Raw genomic sequence first — 25474 nt, 5'->3', positions numbered from 1 at the left:
TAAACTTCTTCAACAATTCAGATTTGTCAAATCTTAAACTGACATTCTATTGAGGAGCACTGCTTCAACTGCGGTCTGTCAGCTGTGATTTTATGCTGTGGACCCAGCTATTGAAGTAATCCTCTGTGTCTTAATGGAACTGTTAATAGTTATACCAGTCATATATTACTCTGAAAATATTCTTAGCACAAAAGATTTAATGGCTTCTTTGGAGCAATATCAATCGATTACATGGAAAAGGTAATGAATATTCTTAAGAAAGCTGTAATTCCATTTTAAGCATCAATGTCTCGATAATTATTTCAGATCAATAAACTAAATGGGGAAGATAGCAGGGGAAGAGGGGAGGCAAGGAAAGAGAAGGAGCAAATGTACAATGGCATTTTGTCAAATAGTAATGATAAAAAACATTTTTTGGGACATTCACAGATACCTGCTCAGTCTGAGCACAGAAAACAACAGCACACTTTCTAGGCCAAATTACCTCACTGCCTCCCTGTCCCCATTCTTTCTTTAAAATAAATCGGTTTTAAGTTGAAGTTGGTTTTAAAAAATATGTAAATGGAAACTATTTTTGTTACACTTTTTTTGCAGTGTAAAAATGGCCAGATGGATTTCTGCTAAAACTAAATTTTATGTACAAATTTCAATTCAGGAAAAAATGTTAATGAAAAGAAATAAACCCTTAAGAACAGGTTTCTTAACAGAAATAATTGAGAACTTTATAGCAATATAGTGCAGCACAACTATAATACAAAAGGTCACACACATTATTCATGTAATTATTCAAAAATAGGAAGGGGAAAAAGCAAAGCACATTGCATTACTCAAAATATAAATACAGTATAATTTTAAAGCAAATGGCCTATAAACACAAGTTTGGTTCTTAAAATTAATACACATTAAATGTTCTTTAAGTACCTTGTTTAAGCTGTTCTTCCACTTGCTTGAGTAGACCAATACATCAGATACGGAATGAGTAGTTATTGCTTGAGTATATAGTGGTTTTTCAATTTTTTGTTTTGAATTTAGAAGGGAAAGAGCAACCTTTGTTGGCAAACCAAGAGGATTGGGATTTTTGGGACTAACAGTCCAAGTAGAATATGCCGATGTTTTTTGGTCATTTTGTAACAGATGTAGCGGCTTCCTTTTTAACAGGTAACACCATGTGAAATTTGTTGAAGTCTTTAGGCTTGGAAATGACAGCCGTTGCATATCTCCAGCATTTACCACTGACAAAGTAGTTACAGGTTTGGCTTGGCCTTGATTATTAATTTGCTTCCCTTCATTATTAACTCTAGGGGACTTCCTTTCTTGACTGTTGCCTAAAGCCTTCAAAACAGAAGGCTGATTATTTACTGAAGGAGGTTCAGATGGCTTTCGTACTACAAAACTTGAAATAGCAGATTTAAGGTTTTCAGATTCTGGGGACTCCTTTATGGATTCAGAAACTCCAGCTTCAAATGAATGGTGATCCGTTATTAGCCTATCGGAGGAAGTAATAACTTTGCTGGTTTTTTCGTGTTGCGGAACAATCTCTGGATCCAGCAAATGACTTTCCAGAGGTTCTGTGGTGCAAACCTGTCTTACTAAAACTGGTTTCTTTTGCTTAAGGTCACTGGCTCTAATGTTCAGTGGATTCAGTGATCTAGCATCTGTTGTGCAAGGATCCCCACTCTCATCCTTAACACGTTTTTGGTGTTTTTCCATGGCAATGTCTAAACTGTTGGCTGGTGAAAGCATACGTTTACTTGAAGCTGTAGCCTCTTGTTGAGGAGAAAGTCCACTAACTGGCACTTTCTGAATAATGTTCAAGGAGCTTGACAACGGTGAATTTCTGCTTCCAGTTTCAGGAAGGGAGTTATCAAACAGGGATGCTGGCTGTGAATTTTGCAAAACCCTATGATCTTTGTGAGATTTTGGCAGCTGGGTTTTACCTTCAAGGGTTGGCACTGTCACAACATTTGTTTTACCAGTAGACTGATTTATCTGATCCTGGGTTACTATAATTTGAGGAAGCGGGGTTACAGTGGCAAAGCCATAGGATGGAATATTACTATGAATATGAACAGGAACCACAAATGGTGCAATCTGTTGCATTTGACCACTGCAGCTGGTGGGGGTCATTTGTTTTAGGGGAGGCACTGAATATGGATTAGACCTACTGTCAGCTACTCTAGTTTGTACTTCTAATGAGGTCTGACTCTGGCCCAGACCAACTTGAGTTGGATGAGTCTGGGTTGATAGAGTGGTGGTTATTTGTTTAGAAGGATATGATTGACCTATGTTCAGTGATTTCACTTGAAGCTGATATTTGGGAGCAAAACAATCTTCCTTTTCAACAGACTGACAAGAAAATGCATTTGTGTTTTCTTGTTCTCCTCGGGCTGACACTTTAAGGGAGGACTGTAAATGCTGATTTGTTGAAAGCCGTTGTTCTTGATTATACAAAACAGGACCTAAAGACTGCTGGGCTAAAGACAGGCTTAGAGGGTGACAATTCTGTGTTGTTGCCTGAGACTCATGTAAAGGCTTGGAGTAAGTCTGTAAGTGCTGAGAATTTGAAGGGAACTCCACTGAAGATTTACTAGAGGTCTGCAGCCTGTGAAATGGCACTGTGGACTTGTCTGTTGTATGAGTTAACTGAAATGAAGCAGCAGCCGATTTAACTTGAGGCAAAGAGTTTTCTGGAGCAATATTTAAAGATATCTGTCTTACAAATGGCCCCCTTCTCCTTTCCAACAAAGGTACATGTCCAGTAACTCCACTGCTAGAAGACAATTTTGGAGTGGATATATCTTGTGAAGTAGATTTTGCTGAAGACATACTTCCACAGTCAAAAGATTTACTTCTGTAATCTACAACCTCCATGGATGGCTGCGTACAGCTAATTTGTTCTGATGCAGCACGTCTCATTTCCCTGTACTGAGGGCCTGGCACACCAAGAGTATTTGAGCTCACAGGAATCATAAGGAACTCTGAAGATTTGCTAATAAGATCCACTTTGGTAGTACTCTCAGTCTTAGAAATTTCATCTTTATCAAATGAAGCTGAAAAGCTAGAGGTGCGAGATAAACTGCTCTCCCGACTAAGACTTCTAGAAAGTGTGGAGTCAATGCTCGATTCAGCAGAAGAATGCTCAATATCAGCCAAACGAATCCTTTTCTTCTTTGGTGGAAGTTTTTCTGTTGGCAATTTTGACAAAGATTCACTTCTCTGAGGCCAGTTAAATTTTTCTGTCTTTTCCTGATCACTGCACTGGGTTTCTTGGTCTCTGTCTGGTTCCTCTGTAACTAGTATTTCAGGAACTTGGATGTTGTGTTGGCGAACAAGTCTTAATGTTTGCAGAGCTGTACTTCTTTCGTTAGAAGCAATTTGATTTTCCTTAAGTTCCACTCTAGATACTTCTGATGATACTGGCTGATGGTGCTGGGAATTGCTCAAATGTGAAAGCCTATCTTCTTGAATTGCAACTGCATTCATAGACTGGTTCTTCCCAGCCTTTCCAGCCTCTTGAAAAGAAACTGGTGATACTCTTTCAAAAGATTCCGATTTCTCAAATGAACTAGTTCTGCTTAGCGAGTTAGTGTGCTGTATTACTGAAATTCCAGTTCCTTGTCTTTTCAACTCTACCTTCTCTTGTGCAATTGAACTACTTTGCTTTTCCATCAGAGGAGAGCTCTTGGGCTCAATAGTTTGTTCTGTGCCTCGAGCCACAAGCTGAATTTGAGAATTCTGAAGCAAGATACTGCCATGTTGATGTGAACCAATTATTGCTGCATTATGTTTTGACATGCTGGAAGGATTTCCTGCCTTGCTCTGACCCTCCGTACTCTTTGATATGTTACTATCATTTTGCTGTGGCTCATCATCATCCCCAACACTTTTCATCTTCCTTCTTTTTCTTATCTGCGGTGTCTGTTCCCAGACACCAGTAGAACTAGCAACTCTGTAGTGCAAAATTTGAGGTTGTGTACTGTTGGGGACTGGTTTATGTTCAGGCTCTCGAATGGCTGCTTTGGTTTTTGGTCCATGCAATTCTGAACAATAAAACTTCTTGTGGTTTTCATAATTCTCCAGTTTTCTATACCTGTTTCTACAAGTTTCACATTCAAACATTGCACCTCGCACATGATGTGATTTCTTTACTTTTTCTAAATTTGTTCCTGGTACATGTAATTTGCTTCTTTGTGGTAAAGGTTCATTAGACAGATTACAGCCATGGTAACTTTCATCTACAGATCGTGCTGGTCCAAGAGCCTGACTTTCACTGGTTGAGGAGTCTTCTATTGCTGTCTGCCTAACAAGGGTGCGAGGATGTCCACCTTGGTTCACTGGAGTCACAGGTCCTGACACAAAGACGTCATCATATGATGACCCAATTTTATCATCAAACGATTGACTTCCACGAAGTGGATGAGGAGGAGGTATTATATTTGCAGGTACAGCTGAATAACTGGTTGTAGGCATAGAATTACTTCTAGTTATAGGTAAACAGTCAAGGGATGGTACAGACAAAAGAAAAACCTGCTTTGATTTCTCAGTTGGTGTGAAAGGAGACTTTGGTATATCGGAGCTAGAACTAGTTCTTCTTCCCATTGGTTTTAAATCAAACTGGAAAGAGTCTTTAAATATATATGATTTTGGTGAGTCTATACTTCCTCTTCTTGAAAGAGATGTTCTTCTTGGTTTCACACTATCTAACTGTTTGTCATCCACTACAGCTTCATTATCAGATATTAATTTTGAGATGCGTTCCTCAAGTGTCTTTGTTGCCATAGGTGGTCGCATTTGACCAGAGAGAAGCACATTTTTTTCAGCACAAACTGTGTGTACCACAGATGCCACTGTTCCACTTGTTCTGGGTAGACAGGTCATACTTTTATTCGAGTCTTTTTCAGAACTTGGCAATCCCCTTACAAAAGGAGTTGGTGGACTCATTGTTTGATCTGCACTTTCAGAACGTGAAAAATAACCAGAATCAGTGCTACCTAAACTTCTAGGACTCAAAAGACATTTTCCTTGCTGCTCCTGGGAACAATCAGTTGCCTGCTGCCTTTGTAGCTGTGCATGTGCTGTTCCTATAGCAGACCCAAGATGTTCTTCTAATAAACTCATTTCTACTTTTTGGTGGTGCCTAATTTCAGTCTCCTTGAATGAGGCCATGTGTGAGAAATTTGACTGCATATTTGTAACTCTGAAATCTCCTTTTCTCTGTGCTGCAGCAAGTTCAGGTGTGGGATCTGTTACTTTTGGACTATCTGCCCTTAATGGGGAAACATTTACAGGATGAACTATAACTTTAGGTAAAGTTGCCCGTACTTGAGGTTCTGAATTATGCAATGAAGAGTCACCTATTACACAGTCTGGATTGCTTAAGGGAATGGGACTACCTTTCTGTAATGTTGTTTCAGGATTTGAAATGATTTTCACTATTTGTGCAGGTTCCAGTTCTAAGGATCCTTGATCATCTTGTCTTTCATCAGCAGTGCCTTCATCATCACTTTCACCACTATCTTCCACATCTGAATGAATACCAAGTGCTTTGTCCGATTCATGGGTTAGGAATAAACCACCAGAATCTGGTTGTAGAACAAGTCCAAGTTTGATAGCATGTGCATGAGATTTTTTGTGCTTGTATAGATTACTTTTGGTCTTAAATGAAAACCCACAAGTCACACAAGGATAAGGTCGTTCTCCTGTATGGGATCGGATGTGCTTTTGAAGAACACTAGGTTTGGCACAAGCCCGATTGCAATACTCACAGACATACTTTCCCAGTTTTTTAGGTTTCTGGTCTTTTAGAAGGTTACAGATTTGTTCTACACCATGGCTGACAACAGATGCTATCTGAGCTGAATTATACATGGGAGCTATAGATAAATGTGTGGAATTAGATGCATTAATTGACAACGGTGAAGAAGAACTAGCTACTAACTGACTTTGAGGAAAAACCTGAGCTACAGCAGAAGATGGTGTATGTACTACAGAAGAGGTTACTGCTATACTGTATATCTGCTGGAGTTTTGGGTTTTCTTGATTCTGCTGATGTACCAGTGATCTAGCGAAACTTGGACACATAACAATTTGATGATTATGTTGTCCAGTCTTAGCAATAAGCTCTTGCGAATGAGAAACTGACTGAATCTGTATTTGTTTATTCTTGCCTGATGTTGCTATGTGCATATTATTTGAAGTGCATGGGTAGCAGTGAGATCCAGCTACAACATCTGGCGATGACAAAGCAGAATGATTTTGGACACTCATTGTATTGGGTGTGAGACTGGAAGAGGTGCTTACTACAGTTTTATTTGGTCTCAGTTTTTCTATTTGCATTCCACAAGGAGGGCACTCTTGTGCTAATGTGTTCAATTCAGGCTCCATAGCTTTTAAAAGGACATCAAATGCTGTACGTGTACACGAGGAAGAAGTACTACAATCAACAAAAGTAACACATTCATTACTGTCAGTCTTTGTTTTACTTGACAAGGAGTTAGGGAGGGACTTCTCTGACAAACTCAACAGGCTTGTATCAAAGTCTTCTACTGTCCGTTTGTTCAGTTCCAAGGATTGATGCAACAGTGGAAGTTTTGTCTGCATTGATACTTCGGATTTGGATTCGTCAGTAGCTACATTGCAACTACGTGTTCCCCCATTTTGTTTGGTACATTTTTTCCCATTCTGTACAGGTAAATGATTCTGTGTCTTCGTGTGTTCTGAAGCATCAAGAAGAACTTTAGATGATGACGGTTGCTCTACATTTTGTTTAAGCTTGGCCTCAGGAGGATTTCGCAAAGGTGATTTTGGTATTTTTTTTAGATGGTTCTCAGTTACAATCTTTTTCCGTTTCACACCTTTAATTGCATCTGGGGTTCCTCTAGTCCCAACTTCTGAGCCTTCTGTTAAGACAAAAACAAAACAATACAAAAATGGTAAATTCACATAGTCATTACAAAGTATTACACCATCACAAACATATTTTTAATCACAAAGGCTAAATGCAATCATATACATTTAAGAAGTAAATCTGAAAACAATACATTTTCTCACAATTTGTAACATGTGGAAGTTTTTTATTTGTCTACATATGAATAGCCACGTATACAAGTCTTTACTCCTGTAAGATTAAACTATCCTCCTCAAAGTGAAGAGCTAGGATTGGTTTTCCTGCAGAGTTGTTCTATGCTGTGTCTCTGTTGACCAGAGATTTTCCCTCATTTCTATAAACTGAACATGCTGAAATCTGTGCCTTGTTGTCTATGGAAGCAAGAAATGAATTTACAGTTTGTGAGCTGCAGTCCTACTATAGCTAAAAGCCAAGCCTCATGTCTATTATTGTTAATGTTTTAACTTCTTGGCTGAAACCTCTCAGTTTTTTAATGCTAGGTTTCCTTTGAGAAACCACTCGCTGCCACATTACAATCAGCTGGCTCTATTAGTGGAAACAATGGCAGTAATACTGATGTTGATAGAGGACCAGCATTTGTAGCCCATGTCACTCAGAACTGTAGCCTTGTGATTAAGACTGTGGCAATGGGACTCAGAAAACAGTAATTCTGTTTCTATATCTACTACAATTTCTTGCTCCATGTGACCTTAAGTAAGTCATTCAGGGTGAAATAAGGGTCCTGAAATCGACAGCAAAACTCAAATTTATTTCAATGGACCTTAGATTTCATTTCAAACTTCTCCATGCTTTGGTACCTGATCTGCAAAATGGGGCTAGCAATATTTTTCTGCTTCACTGGGAAGCCAAACAGATAAATTTATTAATGTATACAATACACATAGACTTGGATGGATCCAGGTTTTTAAAAGTGGGGAGGGTGTGGGAGCAGTGACTGGTGGTGCAGAGGTGGCTGCATCCAGGCTCCTAGCCTCTTCCCCTCACCCTGGGGCAGGCAGACTGCACCTCAGAAGCAGCAGCGGGTAACTTTTTTGCTTTGTTTTGTTTTAAATCCCTCAAGGTAAGAAACTCCCCACCCCACTCTTCTCCTTCATGCTCAGCTGCACATTCTCTTCCTTCCCCCCTCCCATTCCTGCCTTGTCCCCTGCGACTTCCACTGTCCCCACCTGAGGCAGGGGCAGGAGGCGAAGGGGGGCCTCCAGAAGCCCTACTATCCTGCAGCAATCAGACTTCACATAGAGGCAGGCTTGGTAGAAGCCATGGTGACAGCAAGTGTTCCCTTACCTTGTGCCTGATTCCTGGACTATCAGGAAACACTGGGGGGGGGGGAAGGGACCCACCCGCTGCTGCCACTGTCTCCAGCTGGAATGAGCAGGAACATCTCTGAGCTCCTGCACAAACCTCCAGGGCAGCCATTGATGGGGGAAGGGAGATGCTGCTGAGCATGAAAGGGAAGGGAAAGTGCAATTTTCACTTGTTTCAGGGATGTAATGCCTGAGATGGGCCATATAAGTACCTACAGAGAACACATCTTAGATGGCAATAGATTCAATGGCATCTTCAAAGAATAAAACATTTAATGAACTTAAAAAAACACTTATCCATTAAAAAAAGAATTAAAACATCAGTATTTTGGGGAAAAAAACCCAACAGAACCAGTTACTTCTGTTGTCTCCTGGGAAGCTGGAGTTAAGTCCAATAGCAGATTCAAAATTGATATGAGGACCAATTTTAATTTTCAGTTTTTAAACCTTTTTTTTTTTTGGGCAATCTGCACCTAAAATAATGACATATGCAAAAAACTTCTGATTATTTTATATACTGGATTTTTAAGAAAAATAGTACACAGACTATTTTTGTATCTGCAGACTCTTATTTTCTATTTTTTTAATTAGGGAGACTTTGTCAGGTTACATTTTTTTAGCTTGCTCTTTGTTATAAAGAACATCTTAGAATATGATGCTGCCTGGAGGTATTTCACTTTTATTTCTATCATTTACTTTTTCTCATCTCTTTCAATTTGGCTAATGAAAATAAAATGAGCCAGTTACAGCAAGTCCTGTACTATTCCAGGGAACTGTTAGAGAGACACTGCCTATCTCTAGATTATCTGATATTCCTCTAACCTTAAGTGTACCTTATTGAAAGTTTATTTTATCTTGGTCTGGAAAAAGTAATGCTTGTTTATTGTAATCTTTCAGTATCAAATGTCATTTACACGATTGGTATGAAATTATGCAAAGAAAATATAAAAAAAAGGCAAATAATTTATAAATGTTTTAAGATTTATAGCAAGTGCATTTTATTCAGAGTACTACTATTAAGGCTTTATTTTGGGCTTAAAGATGAAAATCATTATAGTACAACAGAAAAGCATGAAATAAATTTGTTTTTCTCTCTTCCCTGTCATTTTTCACCCTCTGTATGTTGCAGCAGACAAGGAATGAAGATACCTTATTTTATGGTTATGTTTGTAACTGGATTTGTCATAAAAATGGCACAAACCACCCACGCCATCTGTCAAATACTGAATTTCAGAGCATATATTACTGAACTTCAATATTGTTTCAAATGAGCTGCTACAAAAATTGGTCAATCTTAAATGATTCTCCATTTCTGTATTATGAATAAAATAAAAAAAATGAATTATTTCATTATTAACTACACTTGTTGCTCATTTAATTAGGTATGCACATGAAATTTCAGGTCCACATTGAATAGCAAATGATTTACTAGTATCAAGCAAAAGAGCAGTTTTGTAACAAATGCATCTATCGTTCAGTGAAGAGCTCGGTTCGAACATCATGTAACAAAGCATGCATACAGAATGAAAATCTATATTAATATGTATTTGAAAAAATCTATTAGTATTTACTTTATGCATGTATATTTTTGTGCATGTAATTTTGCTGTTATACCAATGTGGAGTGAACAAAGATTCATAATATTTAAACCTCTCGTTAAACACTCATATATTTATACTTATATTTTACACTTTATCCTCCCCACCTTCCCAGCCCTTTGCATTCTAATCATGGGGGTTATTTTATTTAGAAGCCATTTCCTGCAGTCCCTTCACAGCATCTGATGAAGTAAACTCATTGCTAATGCTGTGCACCCAGATTTAGTTAGTCTATAAGGTGCAAATCTGCCCTACTTTCTATAGTCTTCTTTAGATATTAAGAGGCTACAGTCTGCCTGTATTCTGCTAGCACACAAAGTTCACGCACAGTATATATGCTTCCAACATAAACAAGGAACCAGCTCTGTAGGGGAGCCTTACATGTCACAGTGAAGCGGGTAACTGCTGTTGTCACTGTTGGAATCTGGTGTAAATTCACAAAGCATCCGCTATCCCATGTATTGAGAAAATAAGTAAAGGATGTATAAAAATATAGAAGGACAGACAAAAACCCAGTAGGAGCACATTTTTCACAAAAAAAACAAGCCACTCCTTTTCTGACCTCACTATCCTCATGCTCAAAGGGAATTTACAAAACACCTCCAGAAAATAGATGTAGGAACATGAATTCATAACTCTACCGGACAGTAAAAAAGTTGGTTTTAATACAGAACATGGCTTTATGGCTCATTTCAACTTTACAAACACTGCCAAACATCTCCCTGCACTCTACAGGTAATAACTGCCTCCCTCTGATACTAAATAAATTGCCTGATCTACTGTTCTTCTTTAGTCTGGTAAGAGGTCCTGTTTATACCTTCATTCCTAGTTCACATCCCTCCTCCATCCATCCAACTGGACTTTCTGAATTTGCATGGAGTCTTTTCTTTGATATTTAGCTCAGCTTGTGTCTGCTTTCCCTTCAGACCAGGGAAAGGATACCCAATACCTGAAAGTTTATCAAAGCGATCTCCCAAATATACAGGTGTTCCAATAAAAGCTGTCCAAAAAAGCCTTGCCTCCTAAAAATAAGGAACGCAAAGGCAGCCATGGCATGAAGCTAGCAGAGTAAAGCAGAGTGTTTCTATTACTCCAGTGTAGGGGTGTACCAATAAAGATTTTCTTGGCTGATACCAATAGCTGATTATTAACAAGCCATATCAGCCAATACTGATCTGATAATTGATTTAAAGGAATGCAGCCAGACAGTATGGACAGCAGCTCCCTCCAGGTAAGTCTGTGGAGGGGAAGGGGTGTGGAGTAGGCAGATAGAGGCCCCTATGGTGAGGGAGGGAGTGGGCTGAAGCAAGGGGCACTGCCCAGCTAGGACAGTGAATGTGACCCAGGGAGGGAGTGGGACAGTCACAGGTGGATTGTCCAATGGATCAGCATCCCAGCTCTAAAAATAGCAGCAAGGGTGCTTGAACTAAAGCTTGTTGAATAAACTAGTTCAAACGCCACCATCACCATTTTTAAGTGGGGGAATGCTTTTAACCAGAGCCAAGCCGAGCTGAGCAGGGCGAGGGCAGATGTGGGCTGCTCACTGTGGGTTTGGGGCTCTCTGTCCCGCTGCCTTTGCTCCAGGGGCCCCATGCTGGCTGTGTGCCCCCTGCCAGCCCAGCATCAGGAGGCACAATGAGTCACCCCCACTGCTACTAGGCAGGCAGGCGGTGCATGTCCCACATGGGGCTCCTGAGGGAAAGGCAGCAGAGCGGAGAGCCTGAGCCCACAGTGCCTTGCATACCAGTCTGAGGGGGCACATACCCGCAGGTGCCCGCAGTGGCAGGGAGCTCCTCCCCCCCCAAACTTCACTCCCCTGTACCCTCTGGATGAGCCGTCTACAGTTCTGTCCCACTTCCCGCCCCAGCCCTGCGTCACATTCACCATCCTGGCTGTGCAGTACTCCCAGCCCTGCTTCCTCCCTTACCGTGAGGGCCTCAATCTGTGCCCGCCCCCATGTCTCTTTCCTGCCACAGATTTATCTGCAGGGTGCTGCTCTCCATGCTGCCTGGCTGCATTCCTGGCCACATGCACACATACATCCGCACACATGCATATGGTGTTGGGGGGCCCCAGCTAGGAGGCATATTATATTTATTGATGAACGTTATTGGCTACACAGGAAAAAAAGCACTGATAGCCAATAATGTTAACTTTCCTTTTATTGGTGCCGATCTGATATGTAACCGATACACCAGTGCACCTCTACTCCAGAGTGGTGACAAAAAAAGGAGAATGAGAGAGAGTCCTTTCACTTAGTTCCAGATATGTTATCTTGCCTGAAGCCCATTTCAGGTTTTATGTCATCATCCAATGCACTGGTTTATACTCAGCTGATATTTACAAGGTTGCCTCTCAGGCTTACGAATTAAAAATATTTTTATATATATGGAAACTTGGATTGTGTAAAAAACAATAAATTATTCTCTGCCACTCAAATCGGAGAAATTTTACCAAAATGAGGCAGCAATGCCTCTGTCAAGCTCTACATGCTTGTAAAACAGGGGTGGCCAACTTGTGGCCTAGTGTGCCACAGGCAGCTTCTATGTGGCACACAGGAGATTGGGGATGGGAAGGCAGCACAGTGGCATATAGGGCAGGGAGCAAAACACTGAGCCACAAGTGGGGCAGTAGAAGGGGATCAAAGTGGCACTCACGGAAGGGGAGGTTCTAAGTTGTGGTACACCTGCCAAAAAGGTCAACCTCCACTAGTTTAAAATAATGCATTCCTAGCCATTACTATGGATGGCTTTCTTAAGCTTCAGGGCATACTGCAGTTTTTTTCTCCCCAAACAACACAACTGAGTTTGCACAAATTATAGAAAAACTGTAAAAATAAATTTAGTATAAGCAAAGTATTTTCTATTAACTTTTGCACGTGATTTTACAATGCCTTAAAAGCATGGGAGATAACTAGGTGGTCATAATATGGTTCTCTTTATACATATATTGCAGCTCTTTGCCTGTCACAAGCACGCCTCACATCAGTGTATTATTTGGCTCAGTGCACAATAGGTAAATCTAGGCAGCTTACCCACGGACAACCTGTGTTGGGCAAGAGTACCCAGGGAACATGCTAGAGTGGAAAGAAGGAATACACAGGGAATATCTAACTGCACAACCACATAAGCCTGAAGACAAATGTTCTTCGTCCTCACTGTAGCCAACTGTGCACTAAACCAAGACGACAACGCCATACTCTAGCTGGTGAAGACCTGTTAAATAACCAAAGTTAGTGAGTTTCAGCTGTGTTACACAGGGATGAAAAAAATGGTCAGACCCAGCTATGTTAGTAAAGTGCTGACAAATGTGAGTGAAAAGCAGTAGCACGGACAAATGCTTTGACCAGGCCTACCAACTGAACAACTAGGAGTCTTATATTTCACTACAGAAATAATATCTGACTTTCACAGTTGGCTATCTACAGCCATATTTTCTTAAGAATACCTCCCACAAGACTTGCTAGCTAACATATGGATACTGTATATTTCCGGGGAAAAAATGAAGCATATGTATACAGATGGAAAACAACAAAGACAGATATGGTCTTTTTTCATTCTTTAGCAATCATTAAAATGAGGCTTTCATACTGATAACAATTGCTGCCAATAGGGTATCTTGAGCCCTAGCTCTTTATTTTTATTCTTGTTTCTGACATTGACTCTCTCTGAAAGGTTCCAGCCTACCTGGTTCTGTAACCAATAATATACAAGGGAGTAATAGAGCCATTTCTGACTCCCCAGAATTATAATAATAGTAAAAAAGTTTCCTATTCATAGGTGAGTCACTGGCAGCAGCCTTTAATGCAAGTACTAAACAAGCTTGACCTCAAAGCTCTTGTGTCTTACCTACTCCGCTCTTAACTATATACAGGTCCTCAAGGAATCCATTCCTAAGCACTTTGAGAAGAAAGTGATTAGGAATAGTCAGCTTTGATTCACCAAGGGCAAGTCATGCCTGACCAACCTGATGGCCTTCTATGATGAGATAGATGACTGGTTCTGTGGATGCGGGGAGAGCAGAGGATGTCATATACCTTGACTTTAGCAAGGTTTTTGACAGAGTCTCCTACAACATTCTTGCAAGCAAGATAAGGAAGTATGGGTTAGATGAATGGACTGTAAGGTGTACAGAAAACTGACTGGATTGCCATGCTCTCAGGAGTAGTAATTAATGGTTCAATATCTAGTTGGCAGTCAGTATCAACTGGAGTGCCCCAGGGATAGGCCCTGTTTTATTCAATATCTTCATCAGCAACCTGGTAGATGGAATGGAGTACACCTTCAACAAGTTCATGGATTACACCAAGCTGTGGGGAGTAGTAGATACGCTGGAGGATAAAGTGAGGATCCAGAGAGACCTTGACAAATTGGAGGACTGGACCAAAAGAAATCTCATGATGTTCAATAAGAACAAGAGCAAAGGTCTGCACTTAGGACAGAAGAATCCCATGCACTGCTACAGGCTTGGGACCAACTGGCCAAGCAGCAGATCTGCAAAAAAGGACCCGGGGGTTACAGTGGACAACAAGCCAAGAAAGCTAACGGCATATTGGGCTGTATTAGTGAGAGAATTGCCAGAAGATCAAGGGAAGTGATTTGCCTGTATTCAGCACAGGTGAGGCCAAACCTGGAATACTAGGTCCAGCTTTGGGCATCCCACTACAGAAAGGATGCGGACAAATTGGAGACAGTCCAGTGGAGGGCAACAAAAATGGTGAAGAAGCTGGGGCACTTGACTTACAAGGAAAGGCTGAGGGAACTGGATTTATTTAGTCTGAAGAAAAGAAGACACAGGGGATTTAATAGCAGCCTTCAACTACATGAAGGGTGGATTCAGAGAGAATGAAGCTAGACCAGTGCTTCCCAAACCTTTCCTCAGCATGACCCCATTTCCTCAGCATGGCCCCTCACTCCCAACCCACAGCCCCCACGCCCATGACCCATGTGTTGATGCTGCAACCCTATTTGGGGTCGCGACCCACAGTTTGGGAACCACTGAGCTAGGCTGTTCTCAGTAGTGGCAGATGACAAAACAAGGAGCAAGGGTCTCAAGTTGCAGCAAGGGCAGTTTAGGTTAGATATCAGGAAAAACTCTTTCACAAAAGAAGGTAGTAAGTAAAGCACTGAACCAGGTTAGGTGACCCACAGATGTTGTGAAATCTCCATCCTCGGAGGTTTTTAAGACTTGGCTAGATAAAGCCTTGGCTGGGATGGCATAGTTGAAGACAGTCCTGCTTTGAGCAGGGGGCTGGACTAGATGACCTCCTGAGGTCCCTTTCAACCCTAATTTTCTATGGTTCTATAAATATCTGTAAATATGTACTTAACTTTACAATGTAGTTAACTATACTATAATACTTAACTACGGGATTACAATACTTAACTCCTTACTACAAATTGTGAAACTCAGTAAAGAAAAAGGCACCATATAAAAGTGCATATTAGCAGTGGCAGTATTCATCTAATGCTTGCTAACTGCATAAGCCTTAATACTTGCACAAAAAGGGAAGAAGGCCCTCAACAAGCTTGACAACATCTTTTTTACTTATTAAATACTTCTTTGGATATTCTTTTTTTACTTCTACTTTATTTGAAGTCATTCCATTAGAGGAATAGTGAGCTCCTCCAGGGCCCTGGGTGGGAAGGAGAGTAAGCAGTCTTACTTGCAGAAGCAGCTTGTGCTATAGCTGTGTGGGCTTGGGCTGTTCCAATGGGAGGATAGGTTCCCTGTACACTGGCTGCACGGGGTTATACCTGCTTCTCTCCTATGGCCAAACAACATATGTCTGCCGTGGCAAAAATTAACGAGGCTGGGGGAAGAAGTGGGGCTATTCTAGCACCCTCCCCCAGGTCAACACATAGGGCTGATGCCCTACTTGCCCAGCCTCTCCCTACATTATGCTACTGAATTCCATTATATAAATTGTGCTGATGTACTGCAATGTGTCATATCTTTATCTTGAAAAAAATATTTGCATTTATGTAATTATGATTACACAAGGATCAACTTACCTGTGTCAATGTTTCTAGCAGTAACAACAATAGTAAAGCTATCAGTCATAGAATGCCAGACATTTTTGAGCCCACCATAGTTTCCAACTTTCACAAGGGACACTTGCCAAGTACACAGTCACACATTAACTTATAAAAACAACAGCATAAATAACACTGACATGAAAAAAAACCAACTCACCCATTTTTCCCCATGTGAAGTCCATTTCCTTTCTCCTTTTACCCTTTCTCTCCATGGTTTCTACTCCCTTCCCCATGTAATCACAAGAAACTCATCTGTGGTCACACCAGTGTGATTCTGTGATAACCTAGGGTGCAGACAGAAGTGACAATTTTTGCCTTATTTGCCACAGAAACCAGTTTATAGCTGTGACCAAACACAAGTCCACAGCTGTAGACAAATTAAAAAATGGCTGATCAGGGAAAATCTGACCCCTCATTGCATAAGGTATCAGATGAAGAGGTTTCAAAATGTAGCGTCTTCTGTAACTTCTGTCTGCCAGACAGACCCAGCCTGTAGCTGTTTTCATAATGGGAGGGGGGAAGGTAGCAGGGAGAATTCAGTTTGGGTTTTTTTCAGACTGCTCCCAGGGTGGGGACACAGGCTCCAATTCAATCACCCCACCCTTCAGCAGCAGCTGGGGAGCCCCAAGAAGGAGCTCTCTCCATTACCCTCCCCGCCTCCCATTCTGAAAACAACAGCGCTGGCAGAGACCTGTGGCCATTGTGACAGGAGTCTAGCTGCAGGCTCCCAGCCCACAGCTGGATTCCCCTCCTCCCTTAAACCATCAGTGAACTTCATTTGGTCTGGGGTAACATTGCAACTGAGAAGCCTTTGCAGAAAATGTTCTAAGTTACAGCTGGGAGCTGGCACTTCTGTCTGCACCTCCAGTCATTTCCCTAGTTAGCCAAATAGTTCTTGCAGAAACATCATTATTCTGATCTGATTTCTTTGAACATTTTTTTATATAGATCTATCTTACAGCTATGCAGCAGTAGGCTACATGGATACCTGGAGCAAGTACAGTAGAAGTACTGCCAGTATGTTGCGCATCAAGTGTCTTTGGCTCTCCACTGGTTTGTTTCAGCTACTCTCTTTTTTTTTTCCCTCCTCAACTTTCCTCCTTTTCCTTGTTTTGATTTTTTTTTTTTTGTTTACTGTTCTCACACGTTGTTTCAATCTGTATCCTGCACTCAAAATAGGAGCAAACTGCCAATATCACTATACATTGATTCAGAGACCTGTAATTTGTCAGCTTTACTTTGCTCCTGGCACAAAGAAGAGCAACAGAACACAGACAATGTGAAGAAGCAGAAATGAACCAAAAGAAATTGTACCAAGAAAAGAGAATTTTTTTTCTTCTTTAGCATTCACCTTCACCCATGAATTGCACAATGTCTGGATAGAATGAACTCAATGACTCCGTTTAAGAAATTCCCAGAACTGCCCGTCTCAAAGCCTATGCATTATCAGAGCTCCCATTCTCTTTTCCCCTAAGCAAAGCTGTAGGCCTTCATGAAAAACAGAGAGAGAAAAAGGAATAAAGTATGAACACAATGCATCTACTCTTCCCCAATGCAACTCTATAAAACTCATTTTTTGGCTTCATTAATGTTAAGTGAACAGTTATCTTACAATTCAATGGACTGTAGAGGCTTTACTTTATGGTATCCCATTTATTCTAAGGAACATTTTAAAAAAAAATGCACCGTAGACATGCACACCACAGGCTCCTAAGTCTATACTTTTGTTATTCAAGCAACAGCAGGAACTCGATCTCTCTGGAAAACAGGTCACTCCTAAGAAAGGCTCTACACATGAATTTAAAGTTCAGCTAAAAGCACAGAACTGAAAAAAAGTGTGTCATGGTATCTTTATGTCTTATTCTTCAAAATTAATGTTTTCCAAAGGAATACAGGTAGTCAAAAATGTGCAGGTCTTTTAAAAGCCTACCACGAAGGTCTTTTCTCAAATTAAAACTCTGTTCCCTAAGGGCCCAGTGTTTCTACATATTCAAAATATTTTTTCACTTGACGTGATGTCTACTTTATTAGAGAAGTGACATTTTTGTTTGGGGTGTTACAAGAAGGTTCAAAGTCATCCAGATTTTCCACACCCCTTCTCCCCCCTTTCCAAATTCTCCTCTCTCAAACTAGCTGAAATGTGAGATAAATGAAAATTGCTCAAGTCACTCACTTTCCAAGGCATATTGCAAATACTACTGCAAAGAAAATAAAAGCTATTCTAAACCAAAGAGCAAGAACTAGGGAATATTCTAGGAGACTGGGAATCATGGGCTCATCATGATGAGCATGTTAGCAGGAGGCTTAGGACTTATTTGCCTGGACAAGGGAGACTAGGTTGATGTCATTTATCTGAATTTCAGAAGGCCTTTGACTTGATATCCCATGATATCCTCATGACCAGGCTGGGGAACTGTGGCCTCAACCATCTCATGACCCAATAGCTGGGGAACTGGCTCCGGGGTTGGACACAAAGGGTACTAGCTGATGGGAACAAATCAACGTGGTACAAGGTTACCAGTGGAATCCCCCAGGGCTCAGTACTCAGGCCGGTACTCTTCAATATCTTCATTAATGACCTAGACTTGGGAGTAAGATACAAACTGGCAAAGTTCGCGGACAACACTAAACTATGGGGGAAGGCAGTCACGCTGGAGGACAGGCTGGGGATGCTAGCCAACCCTGACACGCTTGCAAAGTGGGTAGACCAAAATTTGATGGCATTCAACGTAAAGAAATGCAGAGTACTCCACCTTGGGAGAAAAAAAAACAACATCATACTTATAGGCTCAGCAGTGCTATGCTCGCTAGCACCATGACCAAAAGGGACTTGGGGGTCTTGACTGACCACAAGATGAACATGAGCCCCCATTGTGATGCCATGGCTGACAGAGCAAACCAAACTCTGGCATGCATCTACCGGTTCATCTTGAGCAAAACCAGGGACATCATCCTCCTACTTTACTTGGCCTTAGCAAGGCCACAGCTGGAATACTGCATCCAGTTTTGGACCCCCCACTTCAGAAGAGATGTGGATAAGTTCAAGAGAATCCAGAGGACAGCCACACATATGATCAAAGCCAAGAGAGCAAGCTTTATGAGAAGAGGCTGAGGGACATGGGACTCTTCAGCCCGGCAAAGAGAAGGCTCAGGGGGGACTTGGTGACTGCCTATAAGTATATAAGGGGGGTGGCATCAGGATCTGGGAGAACAGTTGTTCACCAAGGCTCCCCAGGGGATAACGAGGTCTAATAGCCACAAACTTCTAGAAGGTCAATTCAGATTTGATACAAGGAAAAACTTCTTTACATTCCATTTGCCCAAGGTCTGGAACAGACTCCCACCAGAGGTGGTCCAAGCACCTACTCTGGACTCATTCAAAAGGCATTTGGACATTTATCTTGCTGGGATCATCTGATCCCTGCAGACTTCCTGCCTCTGGCAGGGGGGCTGGACTCGATCTCACAAAGTCTCTTCCAGACCCTAATGTCTACGAAATCTATCTATGAATTGCTACCCTAAAATTTAGGACTCCTAAAAGTTTCTTGCAATTGTTCAAGTGCAATGTAAATGATGGCCAAGAAACAAAAATAAACAATTAACATTTGATCAAATGTAACCTTAAAGCTTCAACTGAGAAATTCTATTATCCACTGTTGAACAGGTATGCTATATAATATTGCAGTACACATTTACTTAAAAAACCCTCTACTTCCACATGAAAGTCTAAAGTGAAATGGAAGATTTTGTCCTAGAGAGAGCTTTTTCCTTTTCCTTCTAACATGCAAGATACTGAATGAAATGCGACATTTGATACCAAGTATAGTTTCTTAATATTGCACATAAAATAACAACATCAACAGTATCATCTGAAGTGTCACTGAACTTCAACTGCCCTTTTGAGAGCAAGAAAAGGGTAACCCGTACTAGAACATAGCAACTGCTGCCTGGTTTCAGGCAGCAATACAGAAATACTGTCTCTATACAATTCCCCAACTGTGAATTTTGAAGGAAAAAAAGAAAATGAAAGGAACAAAAATGTTATCCAAGTTCCCTTTGTACATAATTATGTTTAGCCAAGAAAAGTCTTAGTCATATTCTCTGCTTTTTTTATGTTCTCCATTACGTTCTTCTATTTGAAAAAGCTGGGCTCAATTAACATCCACTCTGCCTGGACTCAAGGAAAGGTGAGGAGTAACAAACAGTACAAGAGTTAACAGCCATAATGTTAAAGATATATTATTCCACAAAAAAGAGTGGGAGCAATTTTAGCTCTGACATATTTAGCTTAATTTTAAGTAGCTTCATGGCCTTAATGAGAGCAAAAGAAGTTAATTCAGTGGCATTCTAGCAGGTCCAGGCATGTGAATCAGCAGAGACATTAAATTCTGAGGGTGAAAAAGTAGTGCAAGTATATTCTTTTTTAGAACAAAAAGAACTAGATACTGCTCCCCATCAGTTCTGGATTGGTCCATGACTTTCCATAACTTTTAGAAGGTTATTTTGACAGACTACAGCTAAGCCATGTCTCAATACCTATATGCAAAAGGAGCCTTTATATTTTCTTCTTGGTACTCTATGTTTTATCTGCCATCTTTAAAATTTCCCTCACTTTTTGGTTGAGGCCCATCTAAAAAGAACAGAAACCCTGAATCAGAAAAACATGCAAAAAGCATGAACAGACTTGGTAATCACCAGGGATTCTGGTTTTCTCTTTTTTAAAATCTCAAAGTCTCTGATAAAAGTCATTTGGGTAGATGTGCTATCTTTTATTAGACCAACTAAATAGTTGGAAAAATGGTTCTTTGCAAGCTTTCGGGCACAAACACCTTTCTTCAGGCATAGACGGACTCTGTAGCATTCTTTGCCTATGTCTGAAGAAGAGTGTTTGTGCCCGAAAGCTTGCAAAGAACCATTTTTCCAACTATTTAGTTAGTCTAATAAGAGATATCACATCTACCCAAAGAACCTTGTCTGCAGATAAGTCACAAACTCTCTGATTTAGAAAACCCAAAAGCATGTTTTTCCATGATTAAAATGAAACGCCACTAGATAGATAGTTAGATAAAAGTATTAGCTGAACACAATGATCCATTTACAATTTTAAAGCAATTGGGAAGCCTACAGGTTCCTCAATACTTACAAGAAGGTAAATTCTAAATATCTATACATTTTGGCATTTGATTTTAGTTTGTCTTGTCCTAGAAAAATCAGAGCTCCCCCTGCCCCCTTCTCTCACCAGAACACGGGTTCAACTGCAGCTATTCCTCTTGCTGCTTTGTGGTACTGAGCAGCCTTGATATGGCTGCGCCTTGCCTCTGCCCATGCCATTGCATCTCACTCCATACCCACAGCTCACCTGGCCCTGCCAGTACCCCTCACTCCCCACCCACAGCCCCTCCCAAACCTGCTAGAGTCCCTTACTCCTGTCTCACTGCCCCCAAGCCCCAGCCATCCAGTGTGTGGGGAAGGGGAGGTGTGGGTACAGGCGACACATGGGAGGGGCACATCCCCCCACCACCCGATTTCTGGGCCCACAGGGCTGCATCTGGGCCAGATCAGCTCCAGGCAGGAGCTGCCTCCATGGCCCAGCGGGTGGGACCCGGCGTTCAAGGGAGAGCCCTGCTGTCAAGCTGAGGTGTGGCACCAGTCGTGCAGAGTTGGGCCCCCCTGCTGCTGCCGGATAGGCATGGGGCACCTCACCTTGGTGGCCATGGCAGCGTGGCGCTGCCTCCCACACCTGGGCCCCTGCACTGGGTTGCAGAGGTGGCTCCTGCCTGGAACTGGTCCAGCCTGGCTGCAGCTCCATACCCTGTTGTGGGCACAGACATCTCAGGGAGCACGTGCCCCCTTGCCACATGACCTTGTTTCCCCCACCCCCACAACACAGGGCCTGTACTTCCCCCCAATTACTTCAACTTATCCCCTGTGCCTGCTCCCCCACATACTTAACTTGATGGAGCTACCACTTTGCCTGGCTGCAACATGCATGTAAGTGTGCCTACATGCATATAGCACCTCCTGCCCCCTATGTCCCACTCCCGCCAGCCCCAAGCAGCTGCTTGCAGGCTGGAATTCTATCACCCTGGAACAGGAAACGTGGTTTCCCACGTTCCCCTCCATTTAAAGGAGAAAAATATGTGTTTTTCTGCAAACAGAAAACCTGGATCCCTGGTAATCGCATGTAATTTGGAGCACAATGGAAGAGGCTAACAAAATCCTCACATTATTCATTGCAGTCAATTGCTTCTGCCAGTTCTTGTGGGATGTAACTGGCAAGTCATTCATTTACTATACATATCTAAACGTACATGCTGCTAAAAAAAAAAATAAAAATACTGGGATGGTGGAATTCTAGGAGATCAATTTGGTATGCTAGTGCCTGAAAAGCATATTTGTTCTGATCTCAGACAGAAATGCTTCATGAGTAATCTTTCCCATCTCTCCAGATTCCTACCCATTTCAACACAATACCTGTCCACCAAGGCTGCATAAACAGATTGATGGGAAGCACAATATACATAAATATAGCTATGTTTAAGATCATCCTCACATCTGGTGTGTGAGATGCACAAAACATCTGGGATACATGTAGTGGAGCACAGACTGAAGTTTTGAAAGAATCTCTTTTCTTTTGCTGTCAGGACATTAGGGTCTGTTAACTTCTGCAGCGGCTCTTTGAAAATGATGTGATATATGCAGGCTACAATCCTACTTTTGTTGCACTGTCATTCCAAAAGTTTTGCTATCATTAACAAAAAAAAGTCAGAACCTCTATTACTCTAATATTGCATTAATGCTATAACAAAATGATCACAATAGCTGAAGAGAATATGTTAAATTTAAAATGATATACCTGTTGGTCTTCCTAATTGTCATAACAGTAGCAGCTCTTACCATGTCTAGTACCAGCAATGGATTCAGCAAGCAAATTTCAGCTGCTAGTAACCTGTACTAGATACATTTACCAACTCACTAAAACAGGTTCTCTCCAGAATAAAAAACTTCAGACGTAGCCATATATTTGTGGTCTAGGCAGACAGTAAGGTGTTTGATAAGTCCAAAGTTAGAATCCCTGTTCTCCATTGTCATCCCCCGCCTCTAACCCACAATGGAGTTGGTAAGTCATTACTCCCCATTTCTAAGTTTCCCTAAGAGTAAAATGTGAATACTAGGAGTTATTCATCTACCTGACAAAGGAAAAAAAGCAGCAAAGCGAGAGGATCAGTGCTGTAAAGGCCTCATCCTGTCCTCACTTTAGTCATTGGAAATTTTCTCATAGACTTCAATGACAGCAAGGATTAAACTAGGAACATCTTAGAAAAAATTTAAAAGCCTATACGTCATCATCGTCAGAAGGAGCACACAAAAAGCTAACAAGTCTGTTTTTGGCATCTTATATTGTATAGCCAAAGGTGATTTCATGTAACCTGTCACCCTGCAAGACTTTCACCCAGTAATTCCTGCCTATAACCTATAAAACTGATAACCTCTATTTGCACTAGAGCATATTTTAGAATGACATTTCATCTTCATTTACAGCCTTAGTTTGATGTACCCAGAATCACTTAAGTAAGAAGCTAATTGTATAAATTATAACTATGTTCAAGGAACACAAACTCTATGAAACCAGATATTAAGAAAAGAAGCACACAGAACATAGTTATTAGGTTATAGTTTTGAGGTATTTAAAAATAAAAAAAAGAACAACCAGGTTAACTCAGGACTTGGAACAATCTAATTGCTAGTGCAAACTGAGAACACTCCAAGGCAAACAGAGACTTAAACCTAACTTTTTAAAGATTTCAAACATTTGTGTATAATAAATAAACATACCCACAAATAAATAACATCTAGTCTTCATGCCTGTGAAGATAATCTCAAAAGGTGAGAGAAATATAAAGAAAGTATATGTTGTTGTAATTATGTCCTCCTTTGAGAAGGGCATAGTCTCCTGCAATATAAAGGAAAAGGAAGGCATTTTTGACTAATGCCATTGTCTCTGTTTCCAAAAGCAGCAAGTTGTGAAGAGGAGTGCATAGCACTGTCTATGCCTGATAAGAAAACAGAGCTCAGGGTCACCAACATACAATTAATAAAGAGATTTTCAATTACAGTTTGATTTTACCCAGTGACTTGCATGCACTGAACAAAAGAGGTGACAAGATTGACTACTGCAGAACCTCAGATACGGAAGTCCTTCTTAACCACTTCACTAATTATTATCACGTCTTAGATTAATAATTGCCCTATCCAGAAATGCTCAGTGGTTACAATAAAGTAACAAACAACCCACAAATAAGAAACATCCCAAATCTGGAAAACTCCTCTGCAATCCTGCCCATCATCCATAAGAGCAAAACCTCCAGCCAATCCTGAACACACTTCCCAATGCAAATTCACATCTAGGTTTAAAACATTTCTTCTTACCACACCATCCTGCCATGCTCACCTACTCTTACTCCCTTGACTGAGATCCAGGCGAGATCCTTCCCTTGTCCCCTGATGTCCCTCCCATTCCCACACCCACCTCCAGTCAATCTGTAGCTGTCCCCAAACTGTGCAACTCCTCCCCCACCCATCCCTCCAAACAAATACAGCATTCAATTCAAAACAACCATAGCAGGGAAGTAGTAGCAAGATGCTCTAAGGAGAAACATCAAACAGCACCTGTCCAGGGTGGTCTGCTGGCTCTATAGGTCCTTTTTCCTCTGTTCAGGTAGCCAAGGTGGTAACATTAGGGGTATCAAACTTGTTTGGCTGGAGGGAAAGATCCAGTCCACAAGGCTTCTTGTCAACCAAAAGATCCACATCTGGGTGGGACAAATGGTGGAAGCAACATTAACCAGTGACTGACATTACCCTTGCTGCTGCCATTGTCCACTGTATTGGTGCAGGAGTTAACACCAGGGATCCAGGTTTTCTGTTTCCCAAAGAAAAATGGAGTAAACCACAGATTTTACCTTTTACTGGAGGCAAACACGGATTTCTCATTTTACCAGAGAAATCCACATATTTTGCAGTTTTCAAAGAGCTCCCTGCAGGCTGGTAGAGTTGAGGCTCCCATAAGGTGGAAGGGGTGGCTCATCCCCCCCCCAAATCAGTGTGCAGGGTGGGGGGGCTGCACGCTGCTTGTGCTTCAGGCTCATGCTTCTGGCCCTGCTGCCCTCCTCCAGGGCCTCTGCAGCCCAGCATGTCTGATCTGGCACGGCAGGGCACAGCGAAGCCACGCAGGAAGCTGCCTGCCACTGCAAGCTCTGCACGCATTCCTGCACCGCTGCAGCCATGCAGGCAGGAGACGTGTCACCAGGGCAGCACAGAGCTTGCAGTGGCAGATGGCTTCCTGCTCTGCCGGGTTGCACATACTGGGCTGTGGAAGCCCTGGGGTAGGGCAGCAGGGCCAGAAGCATGAGCCTGAAGTGGGCAGTCCTGCACCCTGCGTACAAATCTGGGGGGCACGTGTTCCCCCCCGGGAGTGCACGCAGCAGCGGTGATCAGTCCCTACCCAAGCCTGCAGCAGGCAGGCAGCGGGGTGGGGAGCCAGGGTCCGTTCTGTTGCAGCATCTTCTGCCTCCTTCCAGGCATAGCCCTAGCAGCTGGGAGCCCCCTCCAACAGGACTGGGCTAG

General features: G+C 41.7%; 1 protein-coding gene across 3 annotated transcripts in view; it reads right to left on the bottom strand.

Annotated features, from left to right (window-relative positions):
- The window catches only part of HIVEP1 (human immunodeficiency virus type I enhancer binding protein 1), a 180732-nt gene that overhangs the window by 45899 nt on the left and 109359 nt on the right, over window positions 1-25474 (bottom strand). For all 3 annotated transcript variants that reach the window (XM_019543335.1, XM_019543321.1, XM_019543330.1), the window contains exon 4: window positions 922-6899. In XM_019543335.1, coding sequence (XP_019398880.1) covers window positions 922-6899 — 5978 coding nt within the window. The remainder of the gene's footprint in view (window positions 1-921; window positions 6900-25474) is intronic.

The sequence above is a fragment of the Crocodylus porosus genome, unplaced genomic scaffold (genome assembly GCF_001723895.1).
Source record: "Crocodylus porosus isolate Cpor-Errol unplaced genomic scaffold, CroPor_comp1, whole genome shotgun sequence".
NCBI classification, from domain to species: Eukaryota; Metazoa; Chordata; order Crocodylia; family Crocodylidae; genus Crocodylus; species Crocodylus porosus.
The sequence above is the reverse complement of the archived record's forward strand: the minus strand, read 5'-3'. Positions and strand labels throughout refer to the sequence as shown.